The sequence below is a fragment of the Zingiber officinale genome, chromosome 8A (genome assembly GCF_018446385.1).
Source record: "Zingiber officinale cultivar Zhangliang chromosome 8A, Zo_v1.1, whole genome shotgun sequence".
Lineage (NCBI taxonomy): Eukaryota > Viridiplantae > Streptophyta > Magnoliopsida > Zingiberales > Zingiberaceae > Zingiber > Zingiber officinale.
In genome coordinates, this window is record NC_056000.1 from 32,531,162 (window position 1) to 32,554,195 (window position 23,034).

The 23,034-nt window shown below is 38.5% G+C and overlaps 3 protein-coding genes across 4 annotated transcripts; 1 reads left to right on the forward strand and 2 right to left on the reverse strand.

The window, feature by feature from the left end:
- Nucleotides 1–6,593: 6,593 nt before the first annotated feature.
- On the forward strand, nucleotides 6,594–7,285 carry LOC122008347 (histone H2B-like). The gene has a single exon (XM_042564061.1). The coding sequence runs from the start codon at nucleotides 6,657–6,659 to the stop codon at nucleotides 7,122–7,124; it is 468 nt and encodes a 155-aa protein (XP_042419995.1). The 5' UTR covers nucleotides 6,594–6,656; the 3' UTR covers nucleotides 7,125–7,285.
- A 1,492-nt stretch (nucleotides 7,286–8,777) lies between these two features.
- On the reverse strand, nucleotides 8,778–9,621 carry LOC122008346 (histone H2A-like). Its single transcript, XM_042564060.1, has 2 exons — nucleotides 9,358–9,621; nucleotides 8,778–9,275 (listed from the first exon to the last, which is right to left on the reverse strand). The coding sequence occupies exons 1-2, from the start codon at nucleotides 9,574–9,576 to the stop codon at nucleotides 9,027–9,029; spliced, it is 468 nt and encodes a 155-aa protein (XP_042419994.1). The 5' UTR covers nucleotides 9,577–9,621; the 3' UTR covers nucleotides 8,778–9,026.
- A 907-nt stretch (nucleotides 9,622–10,528) lies between these two features.
- LOC122008345 lies at nucleotides 10,529–21,911 on the reverse strand. Of its 2 annotated transcripts, none has more exons than XM_042564059.1 (23): nucleotides 21,696–21,911; nucleotides 21,543–21,611; nucleotides 20,390–20,576; nucleotides 20,225–20,282; nucleotides 19,522–19,915; nucleotides 19,355–19,423; nucleotides 18,738–18,939; nucleotides 18,483–18,585; nucleotides 16,959–17,615; nucleotides 16,687–16,779; nucleotides 16,518–16,599; nucleotides 16,364–16,423; nucleotides 16,235–16,287; nucleotides 15,971–16,137; nucleotides 15,309–15,456; nucleotides 15,144–15,201; nucleotides 15,008–15,064; nucleotides 14,667–14,903; nucleotides 12,468–12,526; nucleotides 12,330–12,386; nucleotides 12,089–12,182; nucleotides 11,758–11,892; nucleotides 10,529–11,622 (listed from the first exon to the last, which is right to left on the reverse strand). In XM_042564059.1, exons 1-23 carry the CDS (start codon nucleotides 21,855–21,857, stop codon nucleotides 10,696–10,698), a joined length of 4,128 nt encoding a protein of 1,375 aa, XP_042419993.1. In that variant the 5' UTR covers nucleotides 21,858–21,911; the 3' UTR covers nucleotides 10,529–10,695. The 2 variants fall into 2 exon arrangements, with proteins under 2 accessions (XP_042419993.1, XP_042419992.1); XM_042564058.1 differs by having other exon boundaries at nucleotides 18,729–18,939.
- Nucleotides 21,912–23,034: the final 1,123 nt, after the last annotated feature.

The following is a 23,034-nucleotide window of genomic DNA, read 5'->3' on the forward strand; positions in this document are numbered from 1 at the left end:
TTGTCATGTCAGATCCAGTTGTTCTTGTTGGTGTAATTGACCTTTAGAGTTTCGATGTTTGATAATGCACCTAAGTCTGGTCAATTTGACTAAGGGTTAAATCCAAATAGGACTTGATATTTGGTAGAAAGTGGTATAGTCAGGACTAGATAACTAGCAAGGGTAAGTCCTAACCGAAGGATAGACAAGTGAGAAGTCCTAACTTGAGGTTAGGTAAGTGGAAGTCCTGGTGAGTGAAATCGGGCCCTAGTGAATGAAGCTAAGTGGTGGAAGTCTCGGTAAGTGAAGTCGGACCCTTGTGAGTGAAGCTAAGCGGAGGAAGTCCTGGTGAGTAAAGCCAGACAATGAAAGTCCCAATGAGTGAAGCTAGGCAGTGGAAGTCCTGGTGAGTGAAGTCGGGTCCTAGTGAGTGAAACTAGGTGGAGGAAGTCCTGAGGAGTGAAGCCAGGCAATGGAAGTCATAATGAGTGAAGATAAGCAACCCTAGGGAGGTAACCCTAGGTAATGTGTGATCGACTGGTTTCCAGTTGACTGTGCAGTCGACCGGACCAGCGAATCCTGAAATATGTTGATACTATTTTAGTTTACTATTTTATCTATTGTACTAACTCAGTGTGTAGAAGTTGACAGGTCTGAGGGAGTCTAGATAGGTCAATGAGCCAATCGAATATCTGGCGCGAAGTCAAGTTGGGTCTGTAAATCAGACAACTATAGAGTGGTAAGTTAAGGTCAATCACTGGAGGAGATTGACCCTGTGAGGACGTGTCCCAATTGAGGAGACAGTATACGTTAGTCCAGATTAGGTCTATTTTAGATACATAATCTGAGACTTTGACTAATTTCTAATCTTGTGAGGACAAAAACTAATTACTACTTATTATTATTGTCCTAATACTTGTTTTGCAGGTTATTTGGACTAACATTATTTTGTAGGATAAAAGAGCAAATTTGCCTTTGGATGAACAGTGTCTAAGGTGCTTTCAAGCAGTGAAGGCGTTTTCGTACTATTCATAGAAGACCCCTTCCATGGCTATGAAAGGCATCTTCCACATGATGAAATTCTGACTTTGCCGAGGATAAGTGTCGGGTTGTTCAGGATCAAAATTTCTAAGTTGAAGGCACCTTTAATAGATATGGAAGCCGCCTTCCATGCCTTATATAAGGTAGTCTCGAGAATGCTTCAATACAACACTCATATACGAGTTACTACGCATCTGTTTGAGCTTTCGACTGCTCCAGGCTTTTGCTACGACTCTACTATGAAGCTACTGCGCCCGATGACTATTCCGAGGACTTCCAATCGTGGTCGATAAACCGACACTAACACATGAACGCTCTCGCACTCGATCCTTACGTGTTGGTAACAGGTTCTATTTTGTGTACTTAATTACTGCAAGTACAGTGTGTTACATTTGTTCTAACTTTCTTATACTCGATTCTCTCTTTCGGATGTACCGAAAGAGGCTTTTTAGTGGATTATCCATCGATAAGTTCACGAGATCTGGGTCTTGGAGTAGAAGTCACCGAATGCTCTGAACCAAGTAAACCAACTGTATTTTCTTGTGTTCTTTGTTCTCGCTTTCTTATTTCTTTCTCCGTTGTGTACTTTGTTTTTAGATTTTAAAAAGAAAAGACGAGTTTTTGAAAACCACGTAATTCACCCCTCCTCCTCTCACGTACATATCGATCCAACAGTTCCCAACCGTCCAAACCTCGCAACCTGCTCAATAATTATATCCCAATTGATTGACCAATCGATTGGGAAGGCTTTGATCGATCAACTGATCGATTCAGAGTGCATCTGTGCTCTTATTGTGCTACGTAGAAAAACTTCTCCCAATCAATTGACAAATCGATTAGAAAACTCATTATTTTTCGTGAAGAAATGCTCTCAAACGATCAATTGATTGATTGACAGCTTTAATATATTACCTAATCGATTCAGAAGCTTATTGTTCGTTCACAAGTTCTCTCAATTAATTGCCCAATCAATTGGGAAAGATCTTGATTGATTACCCAATCAATCAAGACATTTTGCACTATTCTTCATCAACCAATCAATTACCTGATCAATTGACCCTCCAATCGATTGATAGGTAGCAAAATGTGTAGAGATCTAAACGAGCTTCGTTTCATTTCCTAGATCACCTCATTCTGATATCCGAGTCAAAAGTTATGACATTCAGAAGTTTACTACGTTTGAATTCCCTCGTTTCATGCCAACTCCCTATTGGACTTACGATCGTCAAGTGTTCGGTCAACCTTTGACCCTCCTGGACTTTCTCTTTACCAACTTCTCGTTGGACTTCCGATCACCAAGTGTGGTCCTCCTTAAGCCACTTGAATTTTCTCTTTACCAACTTCTCATTAGACTTCCAATCACTAAGTGTGGTCCTCCTTGACCCACTTGAATTTTCCTCATGCCTGACTTTACTCATCAAGAATTTCTCAACTGCTTAGCTTCACTCACTTTGACTTTTCACTTGTCTTCACTCACAAGGATTTTCCAACTTTCTGACTTCACTCACCAAGTGTCCGGTTAACATTGACTCACTTGGATATTTATCTTCTGCCAACCTTCTCGTTGGGCGTGCCCTTTGTTGTTGCAATATTCCCAAGGTCAAGTTTGACCTGGTTGACTGAGTTTGAATTGAGTCAAGCTCGAGTCTTGATATTTGAGTTTCGATGTTTGACAATACAAGTCAACAACACATGGAGATTACAGGTGACATTGTTCATGTGGGGATATTGTGAAGGAGAGTCAAATAAGTCAAGGTTGACTGGATACTTGATTGGAAAATCCTGGTGAGTGAAGCTAGGTGAAAGTCCTAACTAGGAGTTTAGGTAGACTGGAAAGTCTTGGTGAGTGAAACTAGGTAGAAGAAAATCTTGGTGAGTGAAGCCAGGTGAAAGACCTAGTGAGTGAAGCTAGGCAGTTGGGAAATCCTAGTAAGTGAAGTTAGGTGAAAGTCCTGGTGAGTGAAGCTAGGTAGTAAGGAAAGTCTTGGTGAGTGAAACCAGACAGAGGAGAAGTCCTAGTGAGTGAAGCTAGGTAAAAGGGAAGTCCTGGTGAGTGAAGCCAGACACAGGAAATCCAGATGGATCAAAGTTGATCGGACGTCTGGTGTTGGAAAGACCAAGTAGGTCAAAGGGATTGACCGGATACTTGGCACGAGGAAATTTAGATGGATCAAACTCGACCAGACATCTGGTGGAAGTCCAAGTGGGTCAAAGGGATTGACAGGACACTTGGTAAGGGAGTCCTAACAAGTCAAGGGTGGCCAGATGCTAGACATGATGTACCGACAGGTCATGGATGACCGTATGTTGGTTTGAGGGATGTTTGGACTTGATTTGGCAAATCTCACATGGGCTGGATCGATCAACCGATCGATTGGCTCATACCCAATCAATCGGTTGATCGATTAGGTGAGTTCTGCAGAAGGAGAACCTTCCAATCGATCAGTGGATCGATTGGGGAGAATTCCCGATCGCACAGAAAGTCTCCCAATCGATCGGTCGATCGATTGGGAGCCTCCAATCGATCGGCCGATCGATTGGGAGCCTCCAATCGATCGGCTGATCAATTGGGAGCTGCGATTTCATGCGATAAGCCCTGGATCGATTGACCGATCGATCCAGGCAATTCCAGAGAGCACAGAGGCGCTCTGGATCGATTGGTCGATCGATCCAAAGCCTCCCCAATCAATTGGGAGCAATCCAATCGATTGGGATTCGACCGTTGGCGTCGTATTTAGCTGTTGGCGAGCATTTCTCTCGACAGAACTCTCAGCTTTCATCTTCGATCTTCACAGCAATTCCACAGGCTCTCCACAGAGTTCTCACCGCCAGATCTTGAAGGTTCTTGGAGGCATTTCCAAGTCAAGAGGCGGATCTACAGCAAGAAGAAGAAGTTAGAGTTAGGGTTTCTTGTGTAAATCATGTAAGTTTTCCCTTATATTTGTTTCTCTTTGTTTCTTGTTGTATTGAGAGTATTGTAGGGTTTCTCCGCCTTCGGTAATTACCGAAAAGGAGTGTTTACATAGTGGAGGGTGCGTGAGTGTGGATCCTTGGACTAGTCACCTTTTCTTAAGGTGGATACCAAGTAAATCCCTAGTGTTAGCGTTGTGTGTCTATTTCTTTGTATTTTCTGCTGCATTTCATCATAAGAAGCAAGCAACGACGAGCACAAGATCGCGCCGAGCTATTCACCCCCCTCTAGCTACATTTTCGATCCCAACACCCTTGCTTAACCTTTAGTTATGACTTCACAATCAAGTATCTGGTTAACCTTGATCTACTTAACTTTATTCACATCAAATTGGTCAAACCTTGACTATAGGGGAATTGCACCAACAATATTCCTAAATGGACAATTGCACCTACAATCTCTATATATATTGTCAAACATCAAAGTTCACACATTATGACTCAAGCTTAAGTTAACTCAAGTTTAGTCAAACTGGTCAACCTTAACCTAGGAAAATTGCACCAACACATACTACTTGTCTAATCAGTCAGACTTATAATCTCCTTTGACTAAACTTGAGGGGAAGACTTTGTGATGCAGTGATGAAGAAGGGCCCCACCAAGGCAGGATGACCAGCTGACATGGAAATCAAAGTCAAGAATGAAGTCGACGCTGGTCGAACGAGACAATTATGGTCGAGTGGACGACATGTCTGAGTGGACGATAAGGCCAAACGGATAACTCGAGATACAAAAACAAATAGGTAGCACATCCCCTGGCCGCTGTCCCTGTCGAGCGGGAGGTGTGTCCATCCAGATGAGAGGCATCCTCCGACAACGAGAAATCTAAGTAAAAGGGAGAGTGCTTGGTGCAGTACAACCCAGCGGGCGTGTCCTTGCCAAGCAGCTTAACCAATCCATATATCTCCTCGTACTCTTTTGGAGGTTTGTGGTACTAACAGCAGAGCTTGTTCTGCAAGTAAATCGTACGGTAAAAACTTTCAGACTGTCACATCAGAGATATGCATGCTCGCTTAAGGAAAGGTCTCAGGGGCACCTTCTGACATGTCTTTTCATAGGATACTTGGAAAAGCGTGCACATGCTTTTGAGATATATGCGCAGACGCTACAATGACACTATAAAAAGGGGTTCTCATCTTTAGGGAAAGATATGCATAACTTTATCATTATACATGATCTTTTGCTACAATATTCTTGCTATTCTTTACATCGTCGAAGATTGACTTGAGTATCATAGGGTCAATACCGGGAACCCCCTCTCGACTCAATACTGACACTTTTATATTATAGGATCATATGAAATCTTTGTCAGGTCAAACTTATAATCACATCTTTAATTTTCCATCTTCTCCATTCACTTTTTACTATAATTATATATTTCATTAGTCATTCAATTCTCTTCCAGTAAAAATTTCAATCAAATTAATTCATATAGCGACAAAAGAACTTTAGGATTTAAATAAACTAAACCTTCATAAATAAGTTTAACATTCAGCTCATGAAAAATTATTTATATTAATTCAATATCAATCATAATTACTAAATAATAAATTCACTCTCATAAATATGATGCAGTAGTTAAGAGAATTAGAATTTAAATCTCAGTACATAAATTATATTTTAATTTTTTTTTATAGGCGATCCAGGGGATATTATTTACTTTTAAAATTAGTCCGATAAATTTAAACATATAGATTATTAAAGAGTAATATTAAATAAATAATCTCAACGACTTATTAAGTTGAATGAACAAACTTGGATAGGTTACTTTGTTGAATAACGCAAAGTCCCAGGGATATGGTGTCATGGTAGGATATTCAAGTTGTCATCTAGGCACCCGTAGTTCGATCTCAGCTATGACGTATTTGTAGAAATTTCTCTTCAAATGGGGAGTGTAATCAAAGGATGTTAGGTGTCTGGATTGACTACAGAGTACGTTTCCCGATTTATCCTGGTGGCCGGTGGGAAACTTCCGTGACGCTATCGCGCGCGCTTCCCGATTTACCCTGGTGGCCGGTGGAAAACTTCCGTGAGGCGAGGCCGGTCATCCCATGGATAGTCAATGAGACTAACTGGATTATCATTTATTTGTTCCCGGGGCATGGTGCCGCGGTATGACATCCAGGTTGTTACCCAGGCACCCGTGGTTCGATCCCCAACTACGGCGTATTTGTAGAAATTTATCTCCAAATGGGGAACAATCAAAGGATGTTGGACTTCTGGATTAGCTGCAGCGTGAGACTTCCGTGGGTCCGGGCTATTTTTTTTTTTTTTAATAATGCAAAACTGATTCGACTTTGCTAGAATCTTTAATAAACAGGCCTTTAGCCTTCATCTTTACCGGGCCTTTTAGAATGTCCAATAGTCGTTGATCAGCAGAGCCTTAATTAAGGCCCATAAATTGAATTAATCCGATTGGATGCCCGCTTCAGGGTCCGGATGCTCAACAATCTAGACCGTCAATGTGGTTTATTTACTTCATCGCTATATCTGACGGTAGAAACACAATACACCTCATCGATCCGTGCCTGCAACTTTCTGCCCAATCACCGTCTTCCTCTTCTGTCTATATAAACTCCCCCCACCCGTCGGTTGTTTCCCATCTCGAACTACTCGTTTCCATCTCTCTTCGAACCCTCGTTTCTTCTTCCCGATCGCGATCTCCCATGGCGCCGAAGGCCGACAAGAAGCCCGCGGAGAAGAAGCCCGCTTCCTCCGACAAGCCGGCCGAGGAGAAGGAGAAGAAAGCCGCCGCGGAGAAGGCCCCGGCGGAGAAGAAGCCCAAGGCCGGCAAGCGCCTCCCCTCCAAGGACGGGTCTGCCTCCGCCGACAAGAAGAAGAAGAAGGCGAAGAAGGGCACCGAGACTTACAAGATCTACATCTTCAAGGTTCTCAAGCAGGTCCACCCAGACATCGGGATCTCCAGTAAGGCCATGTCCATCATGAACTCCTTCATCAACGACATCTTTGAGAAGCTCGCCCAGGAAGCATCCCGCCTCGCCCGCTACAACAAGAAACCCACCATCACGTCCCGCGAGATTCAGACCTCCGTTCGTCTTGTCCTGCCTGGTGAACTCGCAAAGCATGCTGTCTCCGAGGGTACCAAGGCGGTCACCAAGTTCACCAGTTCTTGAACTTATGTAGGTTGATTGGGTCTCCGTTGATTCTGTCAGTGATCTCGGTATCTATGGTTTCTTTTGTTGTTTCTGCCTTTAATGCATGCTCTACTGGTAGGTTGTTCATCATGTAATATAGCATTTTCTGATATGCAAGCAATGAGATGATGTGCTTCCAATTTTCTGTGTGCCAAGTTAACATTTTTTTTTTGTGAATTGGTTGTCTATGGATTAATTCTGTTTGTGATTTTAATGCTGGTTTTAAAATGCATTGTTAATGAACGTGTTCCCTACTTGTACCTTGTTGTCAATTACTATTCATGTTCATGATCAAGGCATGCTCATCAAGCCTGTATATTGAATAGTTGACAAAATTCTCCTGTAACTTATTTACCATCTTCTGAATTGGTTTTTGTGAACAATTCCCCAATTCTTGAATTAATTAGGTTCTTAATCTATTGTTTGATTTTGCTCCAGACCTTCGTGCTGATTCAGTGGTGATAGTTCATGAGTTTCTTCTATTTAAAATCTTGTTTAGCTGAAAGCTTCCTCTTTTACTCTATCTTTTGGTGTTCTTTATTGTTTCTAGTAGTTTGTACTTCTTTGTTTAGGGTTTATATCAACAACTTACTGTTCTTTGTTCATCTCAGATCCTAAAATTTTAATTTTATTTTTTTAATCAAGTTACACCGTTCTTTCCACTGTTGGTTTTGATGAAGTTCTGATTTTATTGCAACAACATAGTGGTTAAAATGTAGATGAGCCTCAGTTCCTGTCTGAACTTGAGGTTTTAATAGATAAAATGTAGATGAGCCTCAGTTCCTGTCTGGTTAAAACCAAGCATTGAAGCTCGTTTACATTATATTAAAATGTAGATGAGCCTCTGTTCCTGTCGAATCATTGAAGCATCTACATTATATTAAATAATTTGTAGATAAAATGTAGATGAGCCTCAGTTCCTGTCTGAACAGAGGCTCATCTACACTTGAGATTGAGCATTTAATCTTTTAGATTTCAAGTTTTTAGCTTCAATGCTTGGTTTGCACCATCATTCGATTTATGATTTTGTTGTTCCTGTGTGAAATTGTCAATAAAAATGGCTAAAAATCTGCAAAAATAGCAGCTAAAGTTAACTCTTGTAACATGAACAAGAAACTGAATGACCCCATATTTTTAGTGGTAAGTTCATCTGCTGTTGATGCTCATGTTAAAAGGATTGAGCTCATCTTGTCGTATCCTTAAACATATTTCTATGGTCACTGATAAGGATGAGAGCCATATTGGTCTAACACAAGGTCAACTGTCTGATCCCAGGTCAAGCTGTTGATCTGCATTGGGGTTGATGGGGAGACTCGGCGTTGGCAAGCGAGTGGGAGTGAAATAATAGATAAAATATTATTTACAAATTATTTTAATATTAATATTTTATTAAAAAACTAGACAGTTGAATTTTTCAAAATATTTATTGTTTAAAAATATTTAAAAATATATTCTATGCTTTTAAATATTCTAAATTTTATTATTAAATATATATTTTTTAATTAAAAAAATAATGAGATAAATCATCATAGATAATTTCAAATCTCGTTTATAATATCCCTTTCTAATAAAACATATTTAAGATTGTAATCCCATATTTATCTATAGTTGCAAAATTCATTGACAAACACATTGAAGAAAAGTTTATTATTGACATTTAAGAAAAACGGAAGCAAGCGAATCAGATAAGAACAATGAGAAATACATCTTCAGATCCTTGATAAGCAAGGTTTCCTCTAGGGATATGCAATTACAAGTCACATGGCTCCATTATACATCATCTCTAACCTAAATGCACTGATCCGAGGATCGTTAGGTATAATGTGAGACTTTCGACGGCAGATCGACGGAGGAGGCCAAGAGGAGGGACCTTTGGAACTCCTAAGTGGCCTTCTTAGGGGACTTACCGGCCTTCGCCGGAGACTTGTTCTCCTTCCCCACCGTCGCCTTGTCCGACTTCTTTGGCAGCAGCACAGGGTTGATGTTGGGCAGCACGCCGCCGTGGGCGATGGTCACGCCAGCCAGCAGCTTCCCTAACTCCTCGTCGTTCCTTATCGCCAGCAGCACGTGCCTTGGCACGATCCGGTTCTTCTTGTTGTCACGCGCCGCGTTGCCGGCCAACTCCAGCACCTGCGCATAATCAGAGGGCACAAATCGGGATCGGGCCGTAAAAATAGGAGAAAGCTTTGGTCGAATTCAGCGGAGCACTCACCTCGGCGGCTAAATACTCTAGTACGGCGGCGAGGTAGACGGGTGCGCCGCTGCCGACGCGCTGAGCGTAGCGCCCCTTCTTGAGGAAGCGGCCGATGCGGCCGACCGGGAACTGGAGGCCGGCCTTGATGGACCGGGAAACGGGCTTCTTCTTCGGGTCGCCACCTCGCCGCCCAGCCGCGCCCTTCTTGCCCTTCCCTGTGCCGGCGCCTGCTTCCATCTCTGAATCCTCCTGCTGCGGCTAGTGATGAGGAAGGATATCGGCGGTTCGCACAATTTATAGCTCTGAGTTTGAGCTCTGGGCGCGATTACTCGGATCGAGCCGCGTGATGTGCAATAGCCGTTGGATTTGCCTCCGATCGACGGCGTAGAATAACTCTGCGTGGTTATCCGTTCGTTTCCGTGTACACCAATGAGAGATCGTTCTGGGGAAGCTTTCCTTCTTGTGCGAAATTAATTAATATTCTAATATAATCTTTTTAAAATATTATTTTAATGGATATAATTTGGAAAAAAATCAAAAGATGTCTCGAATCATTATCGGTTTTATTTCGAGAAATATCTTTATTTTTTGGCTGCTTTTGTTCTAGTTGCTCTTCATAATTATCTATTATCAATAAAAAAAATCTTATTTGATTTAAATAATGAGCTATAATAGAGAAACTAAAAACCTTGTTTGTTGGTTTAGTTATTGAAGCGGATAACTAGCTACTATAATAGCCGATAATATACAAAAATTCACTTTAATCAAAATAATATTATTAGATCAAAAAATTTTTTTATCAACTTAATTAAAATTATTTTAAAGTTATAATTTTAAATAAAAATATTTTAATATAATAGAATTTTATGTATAATCATTTTAATTAGAGTGAAACATTATATTCCCATTGTAATAGTTAAAAAAGTAAAAAAAAAAATTGAAATAAAGCATATGGTGAGACGTATATTTGATAATTTTTATATAATATATACTCTTTGATGATTGTGAGACGTTCTTTTATTTTATTTTATTTTTACATAATCTCAACAATTAATTAATAATATTTTGCAGTTAGATAAAATATTTGTTTTAAAATTAGCTGTCACAAAATAATGGCATGAACAATTTTCCACCACTTTGCTACATCACTTTTCCATTAAGTAAAATAATAATTTTAACAGTTGAAAGATAAAAAAAAATTGGAGAATTTCAGGTAGAATATTCCAATGATCATAAAATTCTTACAAGTATTTTTCACTATAGCAAAATGTGGATAAACACAAAATGAGATCTAAATCATGGAACAAAATGCACAGACAAACAGATATTCACTCTGAAATAAGAGACAAATCTGAGCTAAGAATCAGGAGAACTGGCTCCTCTCCACTTCCTGCATAAACCCCTTTGATAGACCTTGTCTACCTTGATTTCCTTAGTTGGATGCTTCGCTTCTTCCGCTGATGTGGACTCGTGCTGACTTGGGACTATGCGCTCTCCCCTTCGATAGACTTGTTGTGCCTTGACCTTTGCTGATGTGGCCTCTTGTTGACTTGGCACTATAGGCACAAGTTTCTGCTCTTCAGCTGACATGGCCTCCTGCTGACTTGGTGCCATGGAGTCTTTGGGATTGAGATCTTGTGCCATCATTTCTTCAGTCTGATGATTTGGCATGATGGACTCTATCTCTATGTGACAAACTTGTCGTGCCTCGATTTCTTCAGACGCGCCCTCTCGTTTTGTTGATGTGGCCTCATGTTGGCTTGGCGCTCTGGCCTCCTCAGGATAAACCATTTGTACTTCAATTTCTTCGGGTGCATGCCGTCTTGCTGCTGACATGGCCTCCAATTGACCTAGCACTATGAGCTCCGTTGTGTAGACCTCGTGTCTCTCGATTCCTTGAGGAGCATGATCCCGTTGTGCTGTTGTAACTTTATCCTGTTGACTTATTTCTGCCAGTTGTACCTCAACTTCTCCTGCTGCTGATGTGGCCTCCTGCTGACTTGGCAGTATGAGCTCCATGGCATCAACCTCAGTCGTATCGATTTCTGGCACATGATTCCCTTCTGCGGATGTAGTTTCCTCCTCCTCCATTGGGCAGACCTCATCTATCTCCATTTCTTTAGGACCATGCCCCCATTTTGCTAAAGTAGCTTCCTCCAATTGACTGGTCACTTCCATGGCTTCTTGTTGACTTGGCACGATCAGCTTCCTGACAATCGCCTTCTCCAGAATAGTGGTCGACTCAAACATCATCAGTGGATACTCCATCAAATATGCCTTCAACTGTTCATACCCAAAAAAAAAAAAAATAGAAGAAAATTTCAAGCACCCATAGGACAATCCAAGTGTTTTGCTTACACTAACGATATTCTTGATAAACTGAATTGGCAACAACTTTAGCATGAGAGAGCAGCTTACCTTTTCCTCAGGCATTTCTGAAAACCCAAGCTTCTCTGTCCATAATGAGAGCATATCTTTGGTAGTGGGAACTATGATGCACTCGACTTCCAAGCTTGACAACATTCGCTCGACTAGTGAGAAAAGAAAGTAATCCTGATTCCAAGTAGAAGAAAAACATAAGGAGAATCCAACAAGTAATGTCTATGCCATAGTTCTCAGTTGTGTATCGGTCAGCAATGTTTTTAGATTCTTAGCCAAGGCAAGCTTAATCAAGGGAATGATCGCAAAGCCTTTGTTCACATTTTGACTCAATTAGGATGGAGAAAAATCACTGTAAATGCCCACTCACCTTTCCTCGGTATTTTTCACGGGTAGCCACCAAAGAGATTTCTGCAACATGCCGACCAAAAACCCTAAAGATTGCAGCTGATAAAATGACCGACCTGAATTTTACAGAAAAAGAATTAAGCTATAAAAGATTTAAGGCTGTTTCCAAATAAGATTGCAGATGCCATCGGCAACCTAGTTTTGCCAATGGGCTTAAATATAAGAACAAAATATCTTTTGTTAAAGAGGAAAATTAATATTACTTTACAGCAATGATTGCACAATATACTCCACCAAGCAATTTGCCTGCTGCATCTTCACTGCAAAAATCCAAAATGCTACACATCACATACGTGTGCGCACGCACACAAATGACAAATAAACAAATAAATAAAACTTACCCATAAACCATAGAGGTTAGGAAATCAATGCCTCCTCCAACGATAGGATAATATACTTCCTACTGTCAGAAAATTGATCACATTAAAATTAGATAGAACACAAATATCCTCATTGTGCAGTTAAAATGCATTAACCAATAGGGGGTTGGGGATGATCCTAATTTCAGTATTGACCTAACTTTACAGGCACCACACCTGCTCACCGATTGTTACCATTGAATGATAGAATCATTGAATTCGACACACAACACATAGACTGTAGAACTGTTGGTGGCCGGCTAAAGGGGGGTGAATAGCCTTGACAACTAAAAAGAACTTTTCTCGAATTTATGGTTTAATTAATCTAACACTTACATAAATAAAATAAATGACTGAAAGAAAAGGGGCACGAAAGGGTTACTTGGTTACAACCGGGGAGGTTGTTAATCCAAGGAAGTTGGAGCTTAGTAAACAATATCCTTCAGGCAGAGAAGCGAAGTACTCAATTATAGAATAAAATAAAACTAGAATGAATTACAAGTGTTGTTCTGAACCTCTTGGACCAAGGCTGTATTTATAGCCCTGGTCGGGGTGCCTGGAAGGATTCCAAGCGCCTGGAATGGGTAGAATTCTATCCCCGATGCAATGGTTAAACGCCACGTCGATTTGGGTAAAGTTTGGATTCCGAGCGCCCGGATGGTCCGGGCACCCCGGACTAGTTCCGGGCGCTCGAATAAGGAAAGTCAACACAATTAGCTTTTTTTTCGTCCGGGTCTTCCGCTTCGGTTCCGCTCGCCTCGGTCCGGGACTTCCGCTCCGGCTCCGCTCGCTTGGGTGATTTCGGTCATCCGAAACAGGGCTCACCCGAACCCAACTTTCGGCCTTCTTGAGCAATCTTCCGCTCCAACTTCTCGTCCCTCGGAAACGCTGCACGCCACTTTTTCATTCGCCCGCGTACTCTTCCATAGCACCTCGTCCTTCAGACGCACCAAACCCGTCGGCTCTCTCCCGTGCCGTCCTTCTCGCTAGTTGTGTCTTTTGCTCAACTTCCTATGCTCTTAAGTTCCTGCACACTTAGACACAAGGTTAAACCTAACAGGACCTAACCTAACTTGTTTAATCATATCAAAACTATCTTGGGTTCCAACACAGACTATTGATGCAGTTGGTACCCTATAGCGGGTGCTCGATCCTTCAGTGGCAACTACAGATTATTGATGGTCTTCAGTCTTTGGGTGGTCAAGTTCCATTTAGACGGCCTTTGCTTCCTTAATTCTTGTATTATGACTCAAAAAGAACATGATAATTACTTATTGGTGGTTCACTTTTGATGGAAGTGCATTTGATCTGTGCTTTCAAAGACAGATTATAGCTGATTGCTGTTCTCCTCATGACAGGTCATGCAAGGAATTTCAACTTCCTAAATGGAATAATTGGGCACAGATAAATTTGAAATTTAACAGCGATGTGAGGAACTTCTTCAGAAGTAGAGTTCACTGAGGTTATTTTGCTACTAGACCCTGTGGTAGTGGTGGTCTATTTTCTTGACAGTTTGGTGATACAAATTTGAAAATATCAGTTTAGTGGTAAATCGTCCAAGGCATGCCAACACACATTAATAGTTCGTCAATTATATAATACGACCATATCTTTACCATGGTAGAATTACCTCCTACCTCTCCTTTGGATAGGCACATATATCTGCTTGACCAATTCTGGACGCTTTGTTTTTTTGTAACAGAAGTTGAATCAAGAATCATCCACCAAATTACGTACCAGTCAGAGTCTTCAATCTAGATCTGTTCTTCTGCAAAGGAATGGCTCAGGTTTGGGCCATCTATCTCAATGAAACATCTAGACAATCAAACTCAGTCCAAATCAAGACCTAAGCCATAATTGAATTTTTGACTAAACTCTGAATGGTTCCGATTCATAGTACATAAAAGAGACACTACCAATAAAAGGAGGTTGCGCCTATACCTACTCTAACTTTCAGAACAGGAGATGGAAGGGTACAGACTCTTGAGATATGTTAATGAAGTTCATTTGCACTATGTTGAGCCAGACCAATAGCCTTTATTCGCGTATAGGTACTTCTACACAAGTGTAAATAGAGACAAACAATTGATGCATGTTCACACACAAAAAAAAAAGAGCTGTGCATGTGATTTTAGAAAAACATTAAAATATCTTTCTCCCATCAATCAAAAATAAACTTACTTTGAAAACTTCAATGGTCTTATCAAGCTTCAATTTGTCACTAACATAGTTACCACTCAAAAGTTGCCAGTAGATACCAACTTCAAGGACATCAGTCAAATCACACCCAGAAGTTTTTAACGAACTGCAGAGCCAATCTGGAAAAGACTTTTCACCGTCATCGACTAAGCTTCGCAGACTAGAATGAATGGATTCACATTCTATAGAACAGAACCACGTGCAATCCAATGGGACTTCCTGTATCAAATCTTATAAATAAAAATAGCAATGGTGCCTCCGAACAGTATTTATCATGTTAGGTCAGCATAATAACTAAATGGAACAAAGGAATCTGCAGTCACCTTTAGGTTGCAAACTCCATGATCCTTTAAACAACCAATATGGTATTCCCTTTCACACTGAAAGTAGAAGTCATCAAACAATGCTACGATAAATAATGCCAAAAGAAAGAACTTGAAGGGAAAACAAGTGGCATACTTGTGTACAGAAAATAATTGTTTTTGGACCAAAAACATTGAGAATGAAAGAGCCATCCCTGGATATATTGAAAGAGACAATTTTATAACATGACACAAGCCTAAATCACAATTTAATACAACAACAACAAAAGAATCAAGGAATTTAGTTTAGATGGTAACATACTTGCAAAGGGTGCAACAAAGAAATTCATCTGTTTCAGTGATTAAGCGAAGTCTTGAGCGACCATTTATTGCATGAGGTCTAGACCTGAGATCCATACAATGTGGACAGTAACACTCACCACCGGGAACAATTTGTAACTCCAAGCAAGCTGTAAATTTGTGGCAAGTGAGTAAGCATGCCAGCTAACTTTTTGAAGAAGGATATAGACAGATAGTTTATCCAAGTTAGATATGATGACATTCCGGTGCTACTAATAGTCCGTAAAACATTTACTATGGCATAAGATCTAAACGTCCTGATAATTAGGTTTGAATTACATAAAAAATGTTCAAATTTCGGATTGTTCAAATCAACACTAGCTGTACTAGTTAACAGATAAAATTAATTTGGGAATTTGATTACAGAAATAGCATATCAAACGAGGAAGACCAAAAAAAACTTGATTAGCAACAATAAAACAAGATAAAATTAATTTAAGTATAGATAATGATATAGTAGGAGAGAGCTCAATGGCGTAAAAAGATCCATATAGCCGACCCCACTTGGTGGGATAAGGCACAGGTGGGATAAGGTTTGGTTGTTGTTGTTGTTGTTGATTACATTACAAAAATACTGACTACTATAATTACAATAAGGTTATCTAAATATTTGTTTACTTTCACCTGGGTGGAAGTATTTGGTGCAACCATCACAGCAAACCAGGTTCCCTCCAGTTCTGCAAGTAGCACATAATAATTTGTTGGAACTTGCTATCAAGTTCTGATCATTAAACAGAGCACTCGACAAGTCATGGAGTGTTATCCCATCAGAAGTATAAATGTTGCGGTATCTGCACAAATACAGAAATATATTTAAGCCAACTAATTTTTAAGTTTTGTACTTCGTCATTTCTCAAATCAATCAACAAAGTCACAATATTAGCTTACGGTTGGCGCCTTTGATGGAACCCAGCATGGGCTTCAAACTGTGAAGGGCTCATCTGATTACAGAGGGCTGGTTTTAGAATTTTAATGCCACTAGTACAGTTCAACTTGACAAAAATGGAAATAATGTACCTTCTTGTGACAGCAATCGCACATGATACAATTCGCTTCTTTACGACCAGTCTTGATTGTCTAAAAAGAAAGAAGGTAATCATATCATTACAAAAGGATCGACTCAAAAAATGAAACTAATTTGACAGGAAACCCATGATAAAAAAATAAATACCTTTCCTTTTATACAGTAAGACAATCTAGATCCATCTTGAAGACCATCATCATTGAAAATCAATTGGTGAAAGCTATTATCCCTAAACAAAGAAAAATATCTCAAATTAAATCATCTTTCAGAAGGCACGAATGGAGATGGCTTCACTCTTTATCAGAGTAAATCATACCTTTTCTTGGAACCACTTCGAGAAGTCACCTTATGTTTCAACTGGTTGCTATTAGATTTTGATGCATTAGATACCCCTGACGATCTTCGCACCCTAATTAGTGCAAATTGAATACAAAATAATAAGAAAGAAATTGAAGCAAGTTCCTTATTTATCCAACTATGGAGCTGAAAACTAATTCTCCAAAACTTGAAAGTGATTAAACATTAAAAGCACATCTTCAGTTACAGATGAAATACAGAAGTGATATCTATTTGTCTACAAATATATACCTTTTTGTCAACTGTGACAGACCATCCAAGATGCTTAAGCTCTGTAAGTGTTTAAGTGATGATTCAAGTTCTGGGAGATCTAAATTCACATCAGTACTAAAAGTTGAACTTGAAACAATGCAAGGACCTCCTTTCATGACAGACATTGAGTTGGGCTTCATTCTGAAACTCAGAGTTGGATCAGTATTTCTTTCTGTATTTAATTGCAAAGATCCAGGAATCCCAGTGATATCTGGGGATGCATGAGAATTGCACACTATCGATGATCCAATTGGCTTAGAACTCAAAGAAACATTTGAAGCTAGGGAAGGAAAACATTCTTCTACTTTTCTTGATTCAGGAATCCCATTGATATTTGACGATGAATGAGAATTGAACTCTGTAGATGATCCAAATGGCTTAGAACTCATAGTAACACTTGAAGCAAGGGAAGGATGGCATTCTTCTACTTGTCTTGATTCAGGAATTCCAGTGATATTTGGCGATGCATGAGAATTGAACTCTATAGATGATCCAAATCGCTTAGAACTCAAGGTAACACTTGAAGCAACAGAAGGGTGACATTCGTCTACATGTCTTGTGAAGCTTGTGGAGCTTTTCATATTATCTAAAAATAAGGCTGACTTTGTGTCGCTTCCTGCTTCTTGCCCCAGGGCCCTGTTTTTGGAGTTTACATTGGATAAACCAAAAGTTTTTTCCTTTATAATACTATTTACCCTTATGTTGACAAAGAAAATTTTAAGAATTGTATAAACAAAAATTTCTGTTAGATTTTTCTTTTTCCCCCAGCACACTGATACCTAACAGCAAAAGCTTGACAATAAAAGCATTCAATGTTCAATTGCATGTTTGATTGCCATGTTCAAAACACCCCTACAGGTGCTGACAATAGCTAGTTAACTTGATTTGGAAGATTACAATATAATCAAACCTTTTGCTGACATATAAATAACAAGCAAGATGGGAAACAAAACAATTGTATACTTACACTTGTTTTAAGCCTCATCAAGTGTAACAATCTGCATCCTGTGAATGTGTTAATTTGGCATTTAAGAATATATAAAACTAACAACCTCTTCAAAAGTAACAATCTCTATTCTGTGAATATGTTAATTTGATGTTTAAGAGTATATAAAACCAACTAGCATAATTGAACGAGTTCGGTGGTCTTTTTTTCATGTAGTTTTGAATAAACAAGTTTCTGTTAGAACACAATAATTTCTGTTATAACATAAATAAAGAAACTAACTGGGGTATTAGTAATGATATAGTCTTCCATAGAGAACAAGAGAACTAAAATCTATGGAGTTGGCGCCAAATAGTCAGGATATTGTTTAGATAAAAAAAACAATGTGAATGATGAAATAGTAAAATAAATATTTTTATCATAAACTGAACCTTATTAATTAATTTTAGCTTAATTAAGTATATCTTTCTATAGTAATTAGTAAATGATATTTCCAGAGAAAATTCACATATAATACTTGTCAGAAGGAAATTGTAATATGAATTCTGATAACTCACTGTAGAACTGAGTTATCTGTAATTTGAATTTTCAGGGCATTAGGTTCAATTTCATCCACATCTTTGCTGATTTGTTTTTGATTGATATCCACAGAGAATGATCCTAGAAACAGAAACAAAAAAAAAACATAAATTTCTAAATCATCTAATGAGAAGATTGAACCCTAATATCTTTAATAGAACCAACCAACAAAAAGTTCATAATAGAAAATCTCTCCAAGAAAAATTTGGAAAAAGGTTGCATACCTGAGTTACCTTTCCATTTTTCGAAGTGTTCTATAGAAGGTTGGATCTGAAACTCCATTAACACTTTAGGAAGTGACCCAAGTTGAATATGTCTTTCCTTCAAGATTTTCACTAACCGATAGATAGTTATACCACACTCCAAAAAGATGTAATTATTTTGATTTTTTGAAGTCGTATCTGCATGCTTTTCAAATTCAAGAGCAGAAATCACCTACATTTTGAATATCATGATTTCAGAAAACAAAGTATTTCACATTATAATAATCTCATAAGATTTATAACTTATTTTATATAGCCCAACCCGAGTAGAAAAGAATTGGATATACTCTACTAATTAGATTACCATAGAACTACCTAAATTACATATCTGAGCAATATAGGCTAGGTAAAAGTGAGAAGCATGAAAAATTCTGCAAATACAAGACCTAGTTGTAGTCATAGCTTTCAATATAAAAATATAGACTGCTTTTGTGCTCACTAACAACCAAAGATTAATGGATATTGGAGGAATAGATTCAGCTACACAAGCATATGGATTAAGTAGGTGCTTTAGTATAAGCAGTGTGCTAGTTAAAAGCTGACAAGCAGTTTCAGTTGAAGAGAATGGGAAAAGTATAGCAACTAACATTGTTATAGTTACATGAGGAGCAACCACAACGGTACCCAAGATCGCTTATAATTCCATGAAGCCTTGCCTGGAAATAACCAACCATTTGTGTAAAACATGACACAAACATTTACAGAAGGAAGAATAAAGTTAGGAGATAGAAATTAGCATATGATGAAATTTGACCTCGCCCTTTTTATAAGTTACAGATAATCCATCTAGGATTCCAGTTGACAGCAAGCTTCTGACATTAAAAATGCGGCTATTTTCTGTAAGTTTTTCAACTTTTCTTTGTTGTTTTTTATCAGGGGTTTCAGAGAAGTTCTTCTTCCCTTCTGCATTTACTCCACATTCCATCGCTTTGTGATGTTTTTGCGCTTCATTATCTGAAACCAACTCGACACCATATTTGACTCCTTGCTTCTCATTCGAGATAAGCTTATCTAGATCATATTGCATGAGAAAATATTCATCAGGCCTCTGCAACTTTGTCAAATTAGAGCAACAAGGTGAATCTTCTGCTGATTTTAAAGTAATATCATCAATCTCTTTCACCGGTCCTGATGCCTGCTCCTCGATACTGAAGGAACAGAACCAAAAGGAACAATAAGTTTCTTACCCAATTCAACTGGAAAAACATAGTATGACAAAACGCATGCTGGTGATAATTCACAATGTATATAAAGAAATAATTAAACTAAAAAATACCTTTTAAGGAACTAATTAGTGGCCACTTGGCATTATGAAAGATTGTGTGAAGAAAAAAGATATATAATGAACCACAAATTACCAAAGAGGAAATTCCAATGAAAAATAGCCATTATATCCTACCAAGTGACTGTGCCTTACTACATGATATATAATGTCCAGCTATGGCTCAATAATATACCTAGTCTCATCTGCAATTGAACCGATAATTTCGACATGTCCATTTGGCACAAACAATGCTGCAAAGGAAATAGATAAACCTCTTGAATCCAATAACCCAATGCAACCAGACTTGAATCATAAAATACGAGAGAAATAAACTGAAATCACTTAGAAAGGCTTTCACCTTTCCACTTTTGAAATTGTTCCATATTGGGTGGGCAGTGAAAAACTTCTTTAATAGCTTCATCGAGAGATCCAAGATTTGTGCCTTTCAATCTATTCACTATTGTATAAATAGTTACCCCGTTTTCCAAAAATACATGATTCGAAATCCCATCTGCATTCTTCAAATACTTGAGAGCAGATATTATCTGAAATTGCACAGACAGAGAAAGCATTAAATCATGAACAAACTGTTATCATCTGAGAGTAGATTCATTGAAGTCCATGTCCTATAATAAAAAACATATAAAAATATAGCTGCTGGACTAAACGTAAAGCATAACTTCACAATGTTAAGTAAGCACAACAAAAAGTAGGAGTGTCAAAAATGAACCCGACCCGACAACTCAACCTGAGTCGACATGAAAAATATCGGGTTGGGGTTGGGGGTTTTCGAGTGGGGTTGGGGTGTTTTCTGGTTATGTTAGGATTGGGTCGGGTTCAAGTTGACCTGAATTTAGGGTTTAGTGGGGGTTAAATCAAATTTTATTTTGAAAATTAAGATGCTTTTATGTATATCAATATACATTTAATATGATAATGATGAAGTATTGAGATAAAAGTAAAGAATTATAGGGAAAATAGCAAAAAGAAGTCATTTTTAATGAAGTTATTCGGGTTGGTCGGGTTATCCAAGTTTAAGGTTTTCAAGTTGTGTCCGGGTTGGGTTTAGGTTGGAAATTTTTTTTGTAAACTCTTTGTTTCAATCCGATCTAACAAGAAAATCCAACCCACCCGAATTGACACCCCTAACAGAAAAGAAAATTTTGTGGTGGATGAAGATGAATGGGTATACTTAGCATACCACACCTTGTAAGACAAGATAAATAACTGCTTCTGCGATGGGCATGGTTTTAAAAAGCCCAAGCAATCCACATGTTTAGTTTATTTAAGCTAATTTCAACTAATTGACTTTAAAAAACTAAGCTATCGCATTTAGTAGCTTGTAATTAGTAATTATAGTTATTTTGCAAGTAATAAATACTTTAACTATCAATATAAGTATCTTCACAGTGCCTAATCCAGTATATGCGTCAAGTCAATTGTATAAGTCTAAATATCTTACCACAATTCATACAATAAATGCAAATATATTAAAAATCACAGAGTGTAACCTTGGTATAATCCAACGAAGAGCAACTGAAACGAAATCCAAAACCTTTAATAAACCCCTGCGACTCCACCTGAGAGCAGAACTCCGCGCAAAGTAAACCTCCATGCGGAAAAAGAAAAGGAACCTACAAGCCGAAAGAGATCTCGATGCTTACCCCATTGCACTTGAACGAGAAGGGTAAACCCTCGAGGAGCCCAGTGGAGAGCAAGCCTTCCTCATCGGAAAGAATGCTCGTCGGCGTGTACTGTGCCGTCACCGGCGTGCTCTTGTTCTCACACGTGACAAGGTTTTCGCCGTCGCTGTCGCCGGCGTCCATGGAAGGAAAGCTTTTTTTTCGGCGTGGTTCGGCGTACCAATTGAATCGTTTAATTTATCTAGTCAATAAAAATAACAATAAATTTTATTATAATTAGCCCCTTAATTTAATTTTTATCTAGAAAAGAATTATTTTTTTAAATATTAATTATTTTGATTAAATTTGGTATCCGAATTAGGAACTGAAAATTTAAAATTTAATTATGTAATTTATGACTCTCTTCTGAGACCCGGTTTAACCAAAGTTTAATTATTTTCGATGTTCGATAGTTTGTTTGATTTTTTACAAAAGTTCAGTTAAAAAAATCATTGGATTTTTACCACCCAAAAAAAAAAAAAACGTTGAATATGGTATTTATCAAAAGATGTATCGTAGTTCTATTTATACTAAAGGGCGTAAAAAAAAATTGTAATTTCTCTTTTACCCTTCCCGCCAACCTCCTCTTCTCATTCATTATTTTCCAAGCATCTAAGTCATATTTTTAATTAAAAATAATTTTATGATTCGAATACACATGGTCTCACTCTCCCTCCCTCCATCCCTCTTCCTAGTCTTATAAACATGAAACGATCATGAACCTCCTCCACTTGTCATACATCCTCGTGCTATTTGGCGTGATTGCAAAAGACTATTTAGGGTTTAGAGATATTATCGTAAAAGTTCAAGAAACGAGTTCAAAGGACAGTAATGATTAAGAACCTTAGCATTGAAGGACAAATTTCTAGCAAGAGTGAAATTAGTAGAAGAAGATAGATAAAGATTTAGCGATGTATGTATAAATTTACTACTGTAAAATAGGGTTATCATGTAAAGAAAATTACAATTTTATAGCAAAGAGTAATGATAAAAATCGTATTTATGGTGTCATTAGATGTGTGGGGAATAAATATTGAACAACACCTGCAATATGATGTACTTCATTACTTAATCGGTTTACAAGGTGTTCTACTGTAATGCTAGATTTCAACTAGACCTTTCTCGTACATGTTAGGTTGATATGATAGGTATCAGCACGTTGGGCTTGATGTGTGATCATTTAGCCCCACTTTTTTCATCGATCAAAATTTTAATTTGATATCATATCTACCTTCTCCTCGCTCAACCTTTCGTAGTGATTGGAAGTTTGCATAAATCCAATTACCCTAAGTTCATCAGTGGATCTGGAACAAAACTGGGT

What these genes read in the sequence shown, in the direction of transcription:
- LOC122008345 (XM_042564058.1), bottom strand. Translation starts at nt 21,857, where the DNA reads ATGGACGCCGGCGACAGCGACGGCGAAAACCTTGTCACGTGTGAGAAC. An exon ending in CGAAGTGGTTCCAAGAAAAG is followed by an intron (nt 16,600 to 16,686) that starts GTATGATTTACT and finishes TTCTTTGTTTAG; the next exon opens with GGATAATAGCTTTCACCAAT. An exon ending in GTGAAAAATACCGAGGAAAG is followed by an intron (nt 11,893 to 12,088) that starts GTGAGTGGGCAT and finishes ACTTGGAATCAG; the next exon opens with GATTACTTTCTTTTCTCACT.
- LOC122008347 (XM_042564061.1), top strand. Translation starts at nt 6,657, where the DNA reads ATGGCGCCGAAGGCCGACAAGAAGCCCGCGGAGAAGAAGCCCGCTTCC.
- LOC122008346 (XM_042564060.1), bottom strand. Translation starts at nt 9,576, where the DNA reads ATGGAAGCAGGCGCCGGCACAGGGAAGGGCAAGAAGGGCGCGGCTGGG. An exon ending in TAGAGTATTTAGCCGCCGAG is followed by an intron (nt 9,276 to 9,357) that starts GTGAGTGCTCCG and finishes GATTATGCGCAG; the next exon opens with GTGCTGGAGTTGGCCGGCAA.